Source organism: Vigna unguiculata, chromosome 2 (assembly GCF_004118075.2).
Source record: "Vigna unguiculata cultivar IT97K-499-35 chromosome 2, ASM411807v1, whole genome shotgun sequence".
Classification (NCBI taxonomy): Eukaryota; Viridiplantae; Streptophyta; class Magnoliopsida; order Fabales; family Fabaceae; genus Vigna; species Vigna unguiculata.
The window spans coordinates 16,154,147-16,173,037 of NC_040280.1; the positions used below are offsets into that span (position 1 = coordinate 16,154,147).

Sequence of the window (18,891 nt, forward strand, 5' to 3'; positions counted from 1 at the left end):
CATATTTATTTATGTTTATGTGCATAGCTCACCCTATCTGTTTGTGTGTGGCGATGATCGGATAATTTATTATCCGGGAGCAGATGATGTTTCAGGTGAGTTAGGAGATGCTTATGGCGGAGAGGGAGCTCAGAGTACGAGGGATTTTTTATAACTATTTTTATTTAATTTCCATGTAATTTGATTACAGCTTTTATGGCTTTGGATATTAATCTTAAAGTTGTAAAGGTGAATTTTAGAATGTTTTGACTATTAATAATTATTATTAATATTAAAGTTTTGAAATTTCCTGTGTTTTTAGGAAATAGATTATTTAATAAATGAGGTAATTTATTTCTGCCTTGTTTAATTATTATTTTAAAGTAATATCCTACCTAACATTCATGTCCCTAATAGTAAAATTCTGATTTTGATTAGTGAGTGATGCGGAAAAGTTCCTGGTTTCACTAAGAGGCATATTTACATTATTATTATTAGAACTTCCACATCCAAGCTGAGAACGGATTAACCATCCAACTCCATCCACTTGCAAAGGATTTTTGCATCTGTATCGGCATCTCAGCTGATGATTGTTCCTCGCGTTTCTGTCATTGAATCCAAAGCTAGTCTCATGATAAGGGCACTCTGTGATAAGGGGAATATATATCATTCTCAAAGGATGAATATGACAGTGAAATATGGATATCAAAGCATCTTCAACGAGAACTAATTTTGAAAGCAAGTGCCTATTTCTAAACTTTTACTACTAAATTCTTACTCAACTAACATTGCTGATAAAAGCCTTTTTCTATGGGTGAAGTCAACTAGATGGATTACACATCATTCGAGTAAGCTAGAGGTTAGATTTTTAGATTTTCAAAACCATATAACTGACACTAACTAATTTGAAAACTTGAATGATTACAAACTACTATTTAAAATGATTACAAAACTTAGAATTATGTTGCAACGACTACAAAACTAAGAACTCAGGAAAAGGAACAAATGATTACCTGTTGCCGGCAAAGGGAACGAGATTAATGTTTGCCCTAATCCCCCAATCTGGTGTCGTTCACATAGTAATGGCAACAACGCCGCCTCCTTCACTTCGATGAAACGCAACAGTGCTGCATCCTCCATTCAAATACAGAATTTCACCAACTCCGGAATCGTCTCAATTACGATCTACCAAACAACAAGAACAACCAATTGATTAATCAATTACTGCTTTGTTTCGATGAAACGCAAGAAGGTAAAGATAGAAGTAGATGTAATTAACCTGCTCTAAGGAATTGAACTCGATGTAGTCAAGCTCTCTTTGATGCTTCTTGTCACTCTCTTCACGCTCTCTCCACACTTTCTTTCAATTTTTCAATTCATCTGACAGACCTAACACTTCAAAATTTTCACGAAAAAAAAATGAAGCTTTCAAGGTTTTAAATCACTTCTAATATTATTTGTCTAGTGATTTAAGAATTTGGGATGTGTGTTGAACATATCTAAGTAACAAAATTCAAAGTTATGGTACATAAACTTGTGCTTTTAATTTATTAATTTTTATTTCATATTCAATGTATTTTCTTTATAAGGAAGTATTTATGTAATATTTAATGTTATTTTTTTTATAAGTAAGTATTTATGTAATTAGTTTCTTTATATAGATATTAAAAAGCTATAAATTAATATCATTAGTTATTTATGAAAAACTTAATTTATGTAGATATAAAAAAATTGCATATTGATATTAATCATTATTTATTAAAAATTAATTATTAACTAAAACTAATTAGATATTTCTAATAGTATATAACAATATAAATTAATTAATATTTTTATTTAAGGTAAATTAACATATAAAGATATAATAAAGTTATTAATTTATATAATAATAAAACATATTTTTAACAATTTGTTAAAATATTCATAGCTTATGAAATTTGTATAATAAATTTATATATTTTTTGTAGTTTTATTAGTGTGAGAATACTTTGAATATTATTTACTCATTAATACAAATTTTAATCTTTTGTCACGGATTTGTGGTAAAATTTTTCATAATTAAATAAATTTGAATTTTAATGAGAGAATAGCGATAAATTGATCTACCTCTTTCAAAACATAATAAATTAGTTTCAAATTCGCTACGATTTGTTTTTGTCGCTAGTCCCTCACTAAAAAGTGAGAGATATTTTTCCTAGCTAATTTTCCTTGCAAATTAGCTATGGTATTTTTTTATCACTAATCCTTCGCTAAATAGTGATAGATATTATTTCCTAGCTAATTTCCCTTGCAAATTAGCTACAAAACCTTGTTGTCGCCGATCCCTCGCTAAATAGCGAGACATTAGTGAAAAATACTTTCTCTCGCTAATTTCTCTCGCCAATTAGCTATGAAACTTTTTTGGTTGTTGATCCTTCGCTAAATAGCGAGAAATATTTTTCCTCGCTAATTTCCCTCACAAATTAGCTACAAATTTTTTGTCACTAATCCCTCGCTAAATAGCGAGAAATTAGTAAGAAATATTTTCCCTTGCAAATTACCTGTTTTGTTGTAGTGATTACTCTTCCATCATTCAAGTGCATCCATATGTTTAGTAATATCAACATCCAATGGCTCATCCAAGTATATATCAAGTCCTTCCTTCCCATATATAAGTCCGAAGCTTGCGTTATTTTAATTCCTAACAAAAAAACCAAAATCATAGTTTAATTTATATGTATAATAATAGTAATTAAATTAGTAGAAGGTAATATGACTTGCATGAAGAGTGTTTGACTTGATAGAATCAATTAAGGATGACATTGTTCACAAATCAGTATGTTTATGCTTTAAGAGAGGGAAAGTCTCATTCTTGGAATAATATTCAGAGAACAGCTTGTATAATTTATCTTTCATCTTCTCTAACTTTACTTCCCAAGTAAGAGGTTCTATCTTCTCATAGCAATATCTCAATGTTTCCAATTTCATCCTTATGTCTAAAATTGCACACCATATGCAAGCATAATGTTATATTCATCCTAGTATTTATCAAACTTTACCATCATCCATTTAGCCATATCTCTAATAACTTGATCTTCATCTTTTAAACTTTCAATTATAAGGGTTTGGATGTTTCAATTATAAGGGTTTGGATGTTCCAAAGTTAGTGAGATTTGTGAGGGTGATTTAGTGTGTACGTGAGGTGTAGGTTTGTAAGGAGAGTGAAAGAGTGGAGTGAGTGATGAGTGATACGTGAGGTGCGGTGTCAGAGAAGAGTGATTGTGAGGATGTGGTGCAGTAGTGTTTAGGTGTGGTGTAGTGGTGAGAGGTGAGTGTTCGTTGTGAGGTGCGGTGTGGTGTAGTAGTGTGTTACGTGAGTTAGTGAATGTTGTGAGAAAAGAGATGTGTGAGTGTGCTAGTAAGTGGTATGCACGTGAGTGTGTTAGTGAGGTGAGATAGTGTGATTAGTGTCACATGAGTGTGTGGGTTAGTTTGTGAGGTGTGTTTGTTGTTGGGCACAGGGGTGTAAATGAGTGGACTTTGGGGTGAATGAAAAAAAAATGAAAAAAAGGGGTAAGGTTAGTACTGGAATTTGGGCTTTTAAAAGAAAATGGGTAGGTGGTAAGAATAGAAAATATAGAGTGCAATTAAAATACATTAAAAAGAACATTTTAAAAAAAATGGATCAAAAAGATAAGCCCAAATTGGTTTAGTTTTATTCTTTTCATGTTTTATTAAATTAATCAATTAATTTTCATTTAATATTTTATTACTATTTAACTCTTTTTTTATTTATATATCATTATTTTTGCTTGTAAGATACTTTTTAATTATTCTAAAAAAATGTTTTATTTATCTAGACGAAATTGAATGTTGACAGATGGTATTAGGTGCATTTCAAATAGCATAAATCATGGTTGTTTCAATAATATAATATTTTGGCATGTTTTTGTGCATAAAATTCATCATTCACAGACTAGACAATAAGTGTTGTTACATTCGATGTTGTCATACTAGGTCCCAATAAGTGAGTTTGGGTTTTGTGTAGATCTTGCATGATTCAACAACATCTTCCAACAATTTTCATCATTATATACCAATTAACATCGTCACCTTTGCATAATATGCCCTAATCAGGTGAAGTGCAAGGTGTCATTTTAGGATTTCATGCATGACTTTCATTTTTAGCACCTCTTTTCACACCCTAGTTGCATATTTCCTCTTACTATAGGTAGAATAGACTTGTTGCATGCATGATTTCATTAAAATATTCACGGCAACAAGTCTTTCAAACTTCTTATAGCCAAAAAGCCTCCAATATGTGACTTATTTTTGTTTATATTGTTAATTTATTAAGCAATATTTAATTTGTTGGCTTATTAAACAAGATTAGTTATCCCAGATGTTATTAGTGGACTTGTTGCATCAACTCAAACTTTGAGCATGTTGATTCCTTTGGAGGTATATATATCTGTATTTTATTAAGTTCCTCACTACTTAAATCTTTTTAATTAGACATGTTAATTTAAATGTGATCTTTTATACTTTTCTTATGTTTAAAGTTAATAAAGGTGCCCTAAATAATTAGTATGTTTAGTGGTGTATGGTAAAGAATAAATAATGATTCTATTATGGTAAAAAACAACTTTAGCTTTACAACTTGTGATGCTTTATTTAGGTAATGACATGATTGTATCGAAGTGGTAAACATAAGATGGGATTTGAACGTAGTGTTTAGTGCTTTGGCTTAATCTACTCTTACTTGTAGAATAATTTCTTAGTCAAATAAATCATTTGCATGATGCCAAATTTATTATTTTGCCTCATATTCAAATTAAACTAAAAATAGTTAACATTTACAAAAAATGTACTAAAATACTCTAAGAATCAATTTTGACACTACTCCAAAACAGTGAATCAATTTTGACAACAAGGATTGTTGCCCCTTCTACCAACTTCAGAGAAAATGAAATCTTTTAAATTTTGTATAAAAATTTTTGTGATGCAGTACTATTTTTCTAATCCTATTTAGATTAAGCCTTATTAGGCCTATTATTATGTAGCCTTATAGTAGGCTTTAAGGAGGGCATATGTCCTTATAAGATAGTTGCATTTGTAATTGTGAAATATGTAGAGGTAAATACTTGTTGTTCAGTAGGTTAAAGTTTACCTATTATATCTTGCTCTATGCATAGAACCTTGTAATAACTACTTCCTAATTTTTTGTTAATTGGTATATGTACAGAACATGAATCAATTTCCATCAAATCGTGGATGGATGTATGATAGTTGTCATAGAGGAAGAGGTGCTTTGAAAGAGTCTTTTGTATTGGGAGTTGAAGACTTTATAACCAAAGCTTGTGAACAAGACCGTCATCACAATGATGGAGGAGTTCGATCTCCATGTAGTAAGTGCGATTATACAAACATTTTAGAGGAAAGAGGTGTGAAAGTTCACCTCTACAAACATGGATTCAAGCCTAATTATTTGATTTGGATGGATCATGGTGAACGAACGCAAGAAGGTCATTTCGATAATAATGATAATTGCATGGGTTTGGGTAGGGATTTTGTACATAGTCAGTCACAAAATGACCAATTTATGTCAATGTAAGACATGGTGCATGATGCTCTTAGGCAAGATGAGCCATTCGAACTACCAAATTCAGATAACATGGATGAGGCTCCAAATGAAGAAACTCAAAGGTTTTATAACCTTTTGTTGGATGCAAATAAATCATTGTATGAAGGGGCATCAAACTCCAAATTATCCATGTGTGTCAAGCTATTAGCTTGCAAGTCCAATTGGAATGTTCATGACTAATGCTTAGAGTTTATTTCAAAAATGCTTTTGGATGCAACACCTATCAAAACGAGTTTATTTCAAAAATGTTTTTGGATGCAACACCTATGATGCAACAAATTTAGTGTCAAAGTTAGGATTAAATAGCAAGAGGATTGATTGTTGCATGGACGGTTGCATGCTCTTTTATGATAATAAGTATGGAAAGAATAATGATGCAATGCTTGAATGCAAATTTTGTTAAAAGCCAAGATATCGACACCACAACACGGGAGCAAGTAATAAAAAACAAGTTCTTTTAAAGTCAATGTTCTATTAGCCAATAATTCTAAGGTTACAAACAATGTATGCCTCAATGATAATAAAATCATAAATAAAATAAAACAATGATAATAATATAAATAATAATAAATAATAGTAAAATGAAACCAAATAATAATAACAATAATAATAAAATAAATAATAATAATAATAATAATAGTAATAATAATAAAATAATAATAATAATAATAAAAATAATAATAATAATAATAATAATAGTAAAATAAAATAAAAATAAAAATAGTAAAATCAATAATAATAATAATAATAGAAATAATAATAATAATTATTATTATTATTATTTTAATAATAATAATAACAATAATAATAATAGAAAAATAAAATTAAAATAAAAAGAATAAGAATAAGAATAATAATAGTAATAATAGTAGTAATAATAATAAGGTTAAAATACATTTTTTGTCCTAATTTTCGTCAAGTTTTGTCAAATAAGTTTTAATTTTGGTTTTGTATTCAAATAGGTCCCAATTTTCATCAATTTTGTTCAATTGGGTCCTTTTTTGCTAACCCGTTTAAATCATTAACGGCCATGAACAGTGACTGTCACGTGTCACTTTGTGGATTTTTTGAATTTTTTTGAATTTTCTTTTGATTGTTTTAAATGTTCACGTGTCAACCCAGCAACGTGCCACGTGTCAAAGTCAATGTTCTATATTCAATTTGGTCCCTATATTTGTTAGTCCCAATTTTTGTTAACATGAACCAATTTGGTCCTTCTCCAAATTAAAACCAAATTTAATTTTTATATTAAAATTCACATCATTATAACTTTGATATAAATATTAAATTTGGTCACATCTTTGATAGGGACAAAATTGGGACTAAATTGAAAAAAATAACAAATATAGGGACCAAATTGAATATATAACATTGACTTTGACACGTAGAGATTTAAAACAATAAAAAAAATCAAAAAATAAAATAAAATTCAAAAAAACCACGAAGTGACACGTGGTAGTCCATGTTTATGGCCGTTAATGATTTAAACGGTGTTAGCAAACAAGGACCCAATTGAACAAAATTGACGGAAATTAGGACCTATTTGAACACAAAACCAAAATTATGACTTATTTGACAAAACTTGACAAATATTAAGACCAAAAAGGTATTTTAACCTAATAATAATAATAATAATAATAATAATAATAATAATAATAAAATTAATAATATTAATAATAGTAAAATAAAATAAAATAGATAATAATAAGAAGAATAATTATAATAATAATAGTAATAATAAAAGATAATGATAATAATAATAATAGTAAAAGAAAATAATAATAATAATAATACTAATAAGTGTGTTGAATATAGAAAAAAAAACTCTAAATATCACATCAAGCCAAAAAGAAGAATCATAATAATCATAGTAGTGATGGGATCACAAAGAGAACTCAATACAACGGAAACTACAAGTACACACATACTCTCTCTAAAACCACATACAACAAACATCAAGAGGTTAAACGATAAAAGAATTTGGTTTAAGAGAAGGATTTCATGCACCAATATATAACACAATTACATATAATATCATTAAAACAAGAAATGAAAGCTCCCCTAACCTGAATTTCCTACTCCATTTGCACTCTTAATGTCCCTTCTTGGCCCAAAATTGTCTTAGGTCTTTTCTCTTATACTTGAGTGCACCTTCTCCCCTCCAACACTTCCCTTTGATTTAGTTTTGGTGTACTGAAAAACTCTCTTAGGCAGCCACACGAAAATACCTCCTCTCATACACCACCTTTACTCTTTCATTAAGCTTTCACCCTAGGGTTACTACACTAATTTCCAAAAACCAAAACAATCATTTAAGTGTCATTCAAGTGCAATTAACTAGTGGTTTCAACTCATCAATTGCCATGATCCTTACCTCTCTAGTTTCTCTGAAGACGGCTATGGTTTCTTGATCACTTACTAATGTAGCCAAAAATAATCCAAGCATAAAAAGGACTATTTCGTGCTAGTTAAGGTTTGAACTCACATCCACCCAATTATCAAGCATATGCACAACAATCAAGCCTATAGATTTTTCTTGACATATCATGGACACATGTACTCATAACATCATGCCACGTGTTCATATATGCGCCCACAATAAATTACATAATTAAAACATCACATTAATGGCATACGTAGGACTCAAACCCAAATCCCCCTCAAACACATCGAGCATGTCTAACCACTTGAGCTACCATTGCTCCTTTGTCATAATTCTCCGCATTAATTACTTTATAGATCCCTTCCCTCACATTTATTAAATAGATATTTATTTATTTACTTAATTTTCCTAGGTCTTATACAAGCTATAAACTACACTAGTAAAATCAACCCGTAAAGGTGATCCCTAAACTTAGCCCGTTAACATGACCCTAAGCTCGACCTACAAACACGACCTTTAAGGTGGACCCGTAAAGGTGACCGATAAATGCGACCTATAAACGCGACCCTAATCATGACTCGTAAACTAGACAAGTAAACGAGACCTATAAACTTGACCCGTAAACACGACCCATAAACTTGACCCGAAAATATGACTCGAAAATTCGACTCAAACACTCGACCCATACATTCTTCTTGTAAAATTGATCCATAAACATGACCCGTAAACATGCCTCGTAAACTTGATTTGTAAACTCGACCTGTAAATGTGACACCCCGACTACTATACTAAATAATTATTTCTTGATAAAAAGATATGGAATTAATAAATTTTTTTTCCATAAGATTATCCTTGAGAGAACATTAATAATAACATAACTTCATATTCATATATATAGTTTACATCTCTATAATTGTTCATGAAATATTACAAAAATATATATTTGTAAAATATTAAGAGTTCTACATCAGAATAGAAGATTATCTATATTTTTAATATCTCCTAAACATATTAATAGAAATTATCCATGAGTCAATCTTCAGAAGATCCACCAATAATATCCCGAACAACTCTCACTGAGCAAGTTCCTCTTCTGCTCATGCAACAGGTACATATGAAAGAAAAAATATGAAAAGAGTGAGGTCTTTATAAGCCTTAAATATCAATCTTAATAAACTCAACAAATAATGCAGACACCGGGGGCCTAGATTTGGACCTACAACCACAAAACTTGATCTTGTCTTACCAGACATATGGATCCATATTTCACTTCTGATGATCCAATCTGAACATCAAAAGTTACTTTGGGAAGTGATTAGGTAGTTGAGTATTTCTCATAAAATATTGGTACAATCATAATTATTTCTTTCTCGAGAATATTAGTCATTCATCGGCTCACAAAAGAGATATATACTCACTACCTAACCTTGGCGATGCCGAGCAGGTATCGGATAGTCCCAAGTTTGGCCTATGAATATCCTAGTCCAGTGCGCTATTCTGAACTATCCAGATATTCACCTACTTGGTAAAACTTCCTTAGACCCCACCATGGTCCCTGCCTTTCATCCCGCAGTGTACCAAACTGTGACTTCCCAAATACAACCACTTTGACACTGGTTTAATCTCAACTTATTGAAACCAGACTTAACTCTTACTTAACTGACATACTCTTGGATATTTTCGAAGTTCATAAAATGTGATGACTATCAATTCATGTCATTGTATAAACTATACATAAAGAATATAAAACAACGATAAAATGTACATGCAATTTTCTTCTATCCAAGCTCACCGAATAAAATAATATTTACTTTCACTTCACATTTATTTATTTTTAATTATAAAATAATAATAAAATAAGAATCAAAGCAAGAACTTTAAATAAATAATTAGACAAGGATTAGAACGTTATAAATAAATATAATAACAAAATACAAATTAAACAAGACCAGTGCGTAATTGGAGATAAAAATAAAATAAAATAAATAAATAGGACCAGTGCGTAACTGGAGATAAATAAAATAAAATAAAACAAAATAAAATAAATAGGATCAATGCATAACTAGAGATTAATTAATAAAATAAATAAATAGGATCAATGCATAATTGGAGATAAAATAAAATAAATAAATAGGATCAGTGCGTAACTGGAGATAAATAAAATAAAATAAATAAATAGGACCAGTGCGTAACTGGAGATAAATAAAATAAAATAAATAAATAGGACTAGTGCGTAACTGGAGATAAATAAAATAAAATAAATAAATAGGACCAGTGCGTAACTGGAGATAAATAAAATAAAATAAATAAAAAGGACCAGTGCGTAACTGGAGATAAATAAAATAAAATAAATAAATAGGACCAGTGCGTAACTGGAGATAAATAAAATAAAATAAATAAATAGGACCAGTGCGTAACTGGAGATAAATAAAATAAAATAAATAAATAGGACCAGTGCGTAACTAAAGATTAAATAAAATAAATAAACAGGATCAATACATATTTGGAGATTAAATAAAATAAATAAATAAACAGGATCAATATATAATTGGAGATTAAATAAAATAAATATAAGAGGATAATAAATGAAAATAAGTTAAATGAAAGTAAATAGAATAATATATGAGTCAAAATAAATAAAAGATTAATATAAAACCCATGAGCTTATCAAGATTAATATATAAGAGCTTAACCTCACTCCCCCTTACCTTTTTGATTGAAGAGCACACTAATAATAGTTGTAGAAGACTAGGATCTCTTTGAATCTTTGCTCTAAATTTTCTTTCCTATTTTTCTCTTTCCCTCTCTTCTTTCTCTTTCTCTCTCTTCTTTCTCTCTCTCATTTCTTTCTCTTTCTTCCTTCCTTTCTTTCTTTCTCACTTTCTCACCTCCCGTAACCTTCATTCCATATGTATATATAACCAAACCATGTGCTTATCAAAATCATGATTACTTAATTAATGAAGAGATAATGTTTATCTCTTCACCATATCCTCTCTCTTTTTTTTTTCTTCTTATCTTTTCTTCTTTTCTTCTTATCTTCTTATCCTTTCTTCTTCTTCTTTTTTTCTTTTCTATATTATTTTTTTTTATCTCTTTTAGAAAATTCTTCATATATTTTTCTTTTACACAGACCTATTTAATAATATTTTTAATGCTTAAACTACATCATAATAAAATACAAAACGTTAGTAAAAATAGAATATTTTCTAAATGTTTTATTTAAAATAAATAATATAGTTTATTAAAAATAGGGATGTTACATTTCTCCCCTCTTTTTAGGAATTTCGTCCTCGAAATTCATGTGGTTGTAAAAAGATGGGGATACATCTCTCTCATATTGCTTTCTAATTCCCAACTTGCATCACCTTCATCTTGTTGATTCCATAATACCTTTACCAAAGGTATGTCCTTTCCCCGAAGTTGTTTAATCCTTCGATCTCCAATCCTCACAGGAAGTACATCATAAGTAAGGTTTTCTCGTATTTGTACTATATCAGGTTCTATCACATGAAAAGGGTCATGAATATATTTACGAAGTTGAGACACATGAAAAACATTGTGAAGTTTTGAAAGGTTTAGAGGTAAAGCAATTTGGTATGCGACAGAACCAATTCTTTTAAGGATTTGATAAGGACCTATGAATTTGGGTGTAAGTTTTCTAGATTTGAGAGCTCTACCAACCCCAGTTACAGGTGTAACTTTCAAGAAAACATGATCTCCTTCTTCAAACTAAAGGGGTTTCCTTCGTTTGTCATAGTAACTTTTCTGCCTATCTTGAGAAGTTTTCATCTTTTCCCTGATCATTTTAATCTTCTCAGTTGCTTGTTGAATTACCTCTGGACCCAAAACTAAGGAATTTCCATTCTCATACCAACACAACGGGGTTCTTAACCTTCTCCCATATAGAGCCTCATATGGAGCCATTTCTATGCTTGAGTGGAAATTGTTATTATAAGTGAACTCTATAAGTGGTAGAAATTTCTCCCAACTTTCAGTTTGTTCTAAAACACAGGTTCTCAACAAGTCTTCTAAAGATTGGATAGTCCTTTTCGACTGTCCATCAGTTTGAGGGTGATAAGCTGAATTGAGCCTAACTTTTGTTCCCAAGGCTTTTTGTAAGCTATCCCAAAATCTAGATGTGAAACGAGGGTCTCTATCAGAAATTATACTAGAAGGTACTCCATGTAGCTTGATAATTTCTTTTATGTACAAATGAGCTAACTTTTCTAAAGAAAATCTAATATTAATAGGTAGAAAGTGAGCAGATTTTGTTAATCTATCTACAATGACCCAAATTGCATCATGACCAGACACAGTCTTTGGTAAACCTGTCACAAAATCCATGGATATGCTTTCCCATTTCCATTCTGGGACATCTAAAGATTGTAGTTCCCCATAAGGCTTTCTATGTTCAACTTTTGTTTTCTGACACACTAGACAACGTGCGACGAACTCCACCACTGCTTTCTTCATCCCAGACCACCAAAACATTTTCTTCAAGTCTTGATACATCTTTGTAGCACCCGGATGAATACTTAAGCTACTCTTATGAGCTTCTTCCATTATCAGCTTCCTCAACTCTTCTTTTGCAGGTATGCAAATTCTATCTTTAAACTTGACGATTCCATTTGAATCCTTGTGGATTTCAGATTCCTTTCCTTCAACTTTTGCTATCAACTTTTCTTGCAAAAATTTATCTATTTCTTGAGCTCTCTTTATTTCTCCTAAGAATTCACTTGATATTTTTAACATTCCTAAGCATATGCTATTGGGTCTAAGCTTTACAGATAAGTTCAAGTCTCTGAATGATTCTATCAAATCCAATTCCTTCACCATCATCATGGATGCATGTATAGACTTTCGAATCAAAGCATCTGCAACAACATTTGCTTTTCCAGGGTGATATTGCAACTCAAAGTCGTAATCCTTAAGAAATTCCATCCATCTACGTTGTCTCATGTTTAGCTCTTTTTGATCAAAAAGGTATTTCAAACTTTTATGGTCACTAAAAACTTCAAACCTTGCTCCATACAAGTAATGTCTCCATATTTTCAACGCAAACACCACTACAGCTAATTCTAAATCATGTGTAGGATAATTAAGCTCATGTTGCTTGAGTTGTCGTGAAGCATAAGTTGCAACTTTTCTTTCTTGCATCAACACACATCCTAATCCTTGTCCACATGCATCACAATATACCTCAAAATTTTTTGTAGGGTCAGGAAGGATTAAAACAGGTGCAGATATTAATTTTTTCTTCAACTCTTGAAAACTAAACTCACATGCTTCATTCCATTCGAAAGGTTGTCCCTTACGTGTTAATGTAGTCAAAGGCAATGCTAATTTAGAAAATCCTTCAATGAATTTTCTATAGTAGCCTGCCAATCCTAAGAAACTACGTATTTCTGTGATATTCTTTGGTTGTTCCCAAAGCAATACCGCTTGAACCTTTGAGGGGTCAACTGCAATGCCATTTTGTGATATCACATGTCCTAAAAATTGAACTTCTTTCAACCAGAATTCACACTTTGACCATTTTCCATACAATTGTCTCTCTCTTAGAATTTGTAACACAATCCTCAAATGTTTCTCATGTTCTTCATGATTTTTGGAATAAATTAAAATGTCGTCAATGAAAACAACCACAAATTTATCCAAAAATTCATGAAAAATACGGTTCATATAATCCATAAAAATGGCAGGAGCATTGGTCACACCAAAAGGCATTACCAAGTACTCATAATGACCGTATCTTGTCCTAAATGTTGTCTTTTGAATATCTTCCGCCTTGACTCGAATCTGATGATAGCCAGATTTTAAGTCAATTTTGGAATATACCACAACTCCTCTCAATTGATCCATTAAATCATCAATCCTTGGTAGAGGGTATTTGTTCTTAATGGTGATTTTGTTAAGTTGACGATAATCCACACACAACCTCATTGTGCCATCCTTTTTCTTGACTAACAATACTGGTGCACCCCAGGGAGAAACACTAGGTCTTATGAATTGTTTATCCAACAATTCTTCTATTTGTTTTTTCAACTCTGCTAACTCTAGAGGTGACATCCTATAAGGGGCTATAGACACAGGTCTTGATCCTGGTACCAAGTCTATAGTGAATTCTATTTCTCTTTGTGGAGGTAAGCCAAGAACATCCTCAGGGAAAACATCAAGATACTCACAAACAACAGGAAACTTATTAATGTCTGGAATTTTCTTGACTTTTAAAGAAGTTAAGATCATGTATACTTGAGATCCTTTTGGGATTTCATTGTGGTTGGTAGTACTCTGTTTTAATTCTTTTGAGTCAAAAACTTTACCTATGTGTGATTCAAAAATTAAAGTCTTATCGTGATAGTTTAGGAGAACATGGTTGGAAGATAACCAGCCCATTCCAAGAACAATATCCAAATGAGACAAGGGTAGACATATAAGATTTACAGAAAATTTTCTATTCCCTATAGAAATATGACAATTTGTGCATGTAAGTGAAGTGGTGACTGGAACATTGGTAGGAGTAGATACAGTTAAGTCATATGGCAATAAAGAGACAGGTAACTTTAAATGTTTAACACATTCATGTGATATGAAAGAACGAGTAGCACCTGAATCATATAGTACATTAACGAGGTGACCATTTATGATGCATTTACCTTGGATTAGATCTTCAGATTGAACAACTTCAGTACCATTCATCGTGAAGACTCTTCCGGTTGTCTTTGGTCTTCCAAGTTGATTATTTCCTCTATTGTTGCTTCCCCCACTTCCTTGCTCCTTAATTAACTCTTTGCATTCATTGCGATAATGACCCAACTTCCCACAATTGAAGCAAGTTACCATCATTGTGGTGCAGTTTCTTGATAGATGAGGTCCTCTACAATGGAAACATTTGATAGGGTGGGTTGCGCCTGAATTATTGGCAGCAAAGGAATGTCTTTGTCCTGAAGAATTCCACGAAGTATGAGATGGACGTTGGTAGGGTTTCTTATTATTAAAATCATTTCTTTTGTGCCTCAAAGGCCCTCCTTGCCTCCACTGAGTTTGTCTTGCCTTAGTATCATCCTCATAAATCCTACAACAGTTTACAAGAGTAGGAAAGGAAGAAATCTCTAAATAACCAACTGCTTGTTTAATATCAGGTCTTAGTCCACTTTCAAACTTGGAACAACGGGAACGTTCATCAACTCTATCATGAAAGTAAGGACAAAACTTTGACAACTCGTCAAACTTTGCTGCATATTCTCCTACAGACATGATTCCTTGACGAAGATTAAGGAATTCAACTTCTTTCCTCCTTCGAAGATCCTCTGGAAAATATTTTCCAGAAACTTTTGTTTGAAGACTTCCCAAGTAATTTGTCTCCCTTCATCCTCCAATTGTTGTTTTGTAAATCTCCACCAGTTTTCAGCTTCTTCAACGAGCATAAATGTAGCAAATGTGACTCTATTTGCATCTGCACACGTCATTGCGATGAAAATTTTCTCAATTTCTGCTATCCATGATTGAGCACCTTCAGGATTAAATCCCCCTTTAAATTTTTGTGGATTATTCCTGCGAAAGGTTTCTAATCCTTGATTTTCCATAGGTTCAACATTTTGTTTTTGGCTCATATTTTCCAAGACAATTGTCATTCTTTCCAATAATTCATTGGTAATGTTTTGTCCGTTATCCATCTTTTCCTGAAAGAATGAACAATTTCCTTAGTTTTCTTTAGAATTTTTTTTTAAGTATTGTTAAAAATTATCCTTACTACAAGTATTAATTGTTGTTATTACTTACTTTTATTAGACTACTTATCTTGCATTTCTCTTTTACAAGAAAAAATGTAAGAATAAACAACTTGCACCTCTACTTACTAGTAGAGACTACAAACATGGAAGACACCATACCCAAGGTCTTGACAGAAAGAACTGCTCTGATACCACTAAATGTGACACCCCGACTATTATACTAAATAATTATTTCTTAATAAAAAGATATGGAATTAATAAATTTTTTTTCCATAAGATTATCCTTGAGAGAACATTAATAATAACATAACTTCATATTCATATATATAGTTTACATCTCTATAATTGTTCATGAAATATTACAAAAATATATATATGTAAAATATTAAGAGTTCTATATCAGAATAGAAGATTATCTATATTTTTAATATCTCCTAAACATATTAATAGAAATTATCCATGAGTCAATCTTCAGAAGATCCACCAATAATATCCCGAACAACTCTCACTGAGCAAGTTCCTCTTCTGCTCATGCAACAGGTACATATGAAAGAAAAAATATGAAAGGAGTGAGGTCTTTATAAGCCTTAAATATCAATCTTAATAAACTCAACAAATAATGCAGACACCGGGGGCCTAGATTTGGACCTACAACCATAAAACTTGATCTTGTCTTACCAGACATATGGATCCATATTTCACTTCTGATTATCCAATCTGAACATCAAAAGTTACTTTGGGAAGTGATTAGGTAGTTGAGTATTTCTCATAAAATATTGGTACAATCATAATTATTTCTTTCTCGAGAATATTAGTCATTCATCGGCTCACAAAAGAGATATATACTCACTACCTAACCTTGGCGATGCCGAGCAGGTATCGGATAGTCCCAAGTTTGGCCTATGAATATCCTAGTCCAGTGTGCTATTCTGAACTATCCAGATATTCACCTACTTGGTAAAATTTCCTTAGACCCCACCATGGTCCCTGCCTTTCATCCCGCAGTGTACCAAACTGTGACTTCCCAAATACAACCACTCTGACACTGGTTTAATCTCAACTTATTGAAACCAGACTTAACTCTTACTTAACTGACATACTCTTGGATATTTTCGAAGTTCATAAAATGTGATGACTATCAATTCATGTCATTGTATAAACTATACATAAAGAATATAAAACAACGATAAAATGTACATGCAATTTTCTTCTATCCAAGCTCACCGAATAAAATAATATTTACTTTCACTTCACATTTATTTATTTTTAATTATAAAATAATAATAAAATAAGAATCAAAGCAAGAACTTTAAATAAATAATTAGACAAGGATTAGAACGTTATAAATAAATATAATAACAAAATACAAATTAAACAGGACCAGTGCGTAACTGGAGATAAAAATAAAATAAAATAAATAAATAGGACTAGTGTGTAACTGGAGATAAATAAAATAAAATAAATAGGATCAATGCATAACTAGAGATTAATTAATAAAATAAATAAATAGGATCAATGCATAATTGGAGATAAAATAAAATAAATAAATAGGACCAGTGCGTAACTGGAGATAAATAAAATAAAATAAATAAATAGGACCAGTGCGTAACTGGAGATAAATAAAATAAAATAAATAAATAGGACCAGTGGTAGCTAAAGATTAAATAAAATAAATAAACAGGATCAATACATATTTGGAGATTAAATAAAATAAATAAATAAACCGGATCAGTATATAATTGGAGATTAAATAAAATAAATATAAGAGGATAATAAATAAAAATAAGTTAAATGAAAGTAAATAGAATAATATATGAGTCAAAATAAATAAAAGATTAAGATAAAACCCATGAGCTTATCAAGATTAATATATAAGAGCTTAACCTCACTCCCCCTTACCTTTTTGATTGAAGAGCACACTAATAATAGTTGTAGAAGACTAGGATCTTTTTGAATCTTTGCTCTAAATTTTCTTTGCTATTTTTCTCTTTCCCTCTCTTCTTTCTCTTTCTCTTTCTCTCTCTTCTCTCACTCTCCTTTCTTTCTCTTTCTTCCTTCCTTTCTTTCTTTCTCACTTTCTCACCCACCTCCCGTAACCTTCATTCCATATGTATATATAAGCAAACCATGTGCTTATCAAAATCATGATTACTTAATTAATGAAGAGATAATGTTTATCTCTTCACCTTATTCTCTTTTTTTTTTCTTTTCTTCTTATCTTTTCTTCTTTTCTTCTTATCTTCTTATCCTTTCTTCTTCTTCTTTTTTTTCTTTTCTATATTATTTTTTTTTATCTCTTTTAGAAAATTCTTCATATATTTTTTTTTACACACACCTATTTAATAATATTTTTAATGCTTAAACTACATCATAATAAAATACAAAACGTTAGTAAAAATAGAATATTTTCTAAATATTTTATTTAAAATAAATAATATAGTTTATTAAAAATAGGGATGTTACAGTAAACACGATTGACAAGCTCGACCAATAAATTTGATCTATAAATGCGTTTGGAAAACTTGACCGTAAAATCGACCAATAAACACGAAACACAACATGTAAACTCGACCTGTAAACTACACCCATCAAGATGTAAACTTGACCCGTAAACTCAACCCTTAAAATTGACCAATAAACACAACATGTAAATTTGACCCGTAAACACGACAAGTAAATTCAACCTATAAACTCAAGCCATAAACATGACCTGCAAACTCAGCCCTAAAACACAACCCGTACTCTTCACATGTAACCTCTACAAGTAATAAACATAAGCCACACCAAATGTATAGATCAAGAATTAAACCCTTGACCACCAACCCATGACAAGATTCTAACTAACTATGTTATACTTCACTTTTGTAATATTATTTATTTATAAAATTTAAATAATACTACTCATGTCCAATAACCACTCTTAAAGTATAATTATTTTTTCTAGATATGTCCTTTCAAAAATATGCCTCTTTAAAACTATATGTTTATACCGTTTGATAACATAGTCGTGTAGCATAACAATTAGTTCACATAAGGAAAGGTGCATATATTCATATATCTTTAAGTGAAAGATATCCTACAAATTCCAAATAACATGATACTTAAAAACATTCTTTGTCAAATTCTCGGTGGAATTGCTTATTGAAGGATTTGCAATTGTTCATATTTTT

General features: G+C 30.8%; 1 protein-coding gene across 1 annotated transcript; it reads right to left on the reverse strand.

Annotated features, from left to right (window-relative positions):
- Positions 1-370: 370 nt before the first annotated feature.
- LOC114174521 lies at positions 371-1,365 on the reverse strand. The gene is made up of 2 exons (XM_028059357.1): positions 993-1,365; positions 371-624 (listed from the first exon to the last, which is right to left on the reverse strand). The coding sequence occupies exons 1-2, from the start codon at positions 1,117-1,119 to the stop codon at positions 371-373; spliced, it is 381 nt and encodes a 126-aa protein (XP_027915158.1). The 5' UTR covers positions 1,120-1,365.
- Between the last annotated feature and the right edge of the window lie 17,526 nt (positions 1,366-18,891).

Excerpts from the sequence above, each read along its gene's own strand:
- LOC114174521 (XM_028059357.1), bottom strand. The coding sequence starts at position 1,119 with ATGGAGGATGCAGCACTGTTGCGTTTCATCGAAGTGAAGGAGGCGGCG. Across the intron at positions 625-992 it reads GTTCCCTTTGCCGGCAACAG|AGTGCCCTTATCATGAGACT; the intron begins GTAATCATTTGT and ends CCCTTATCACAG.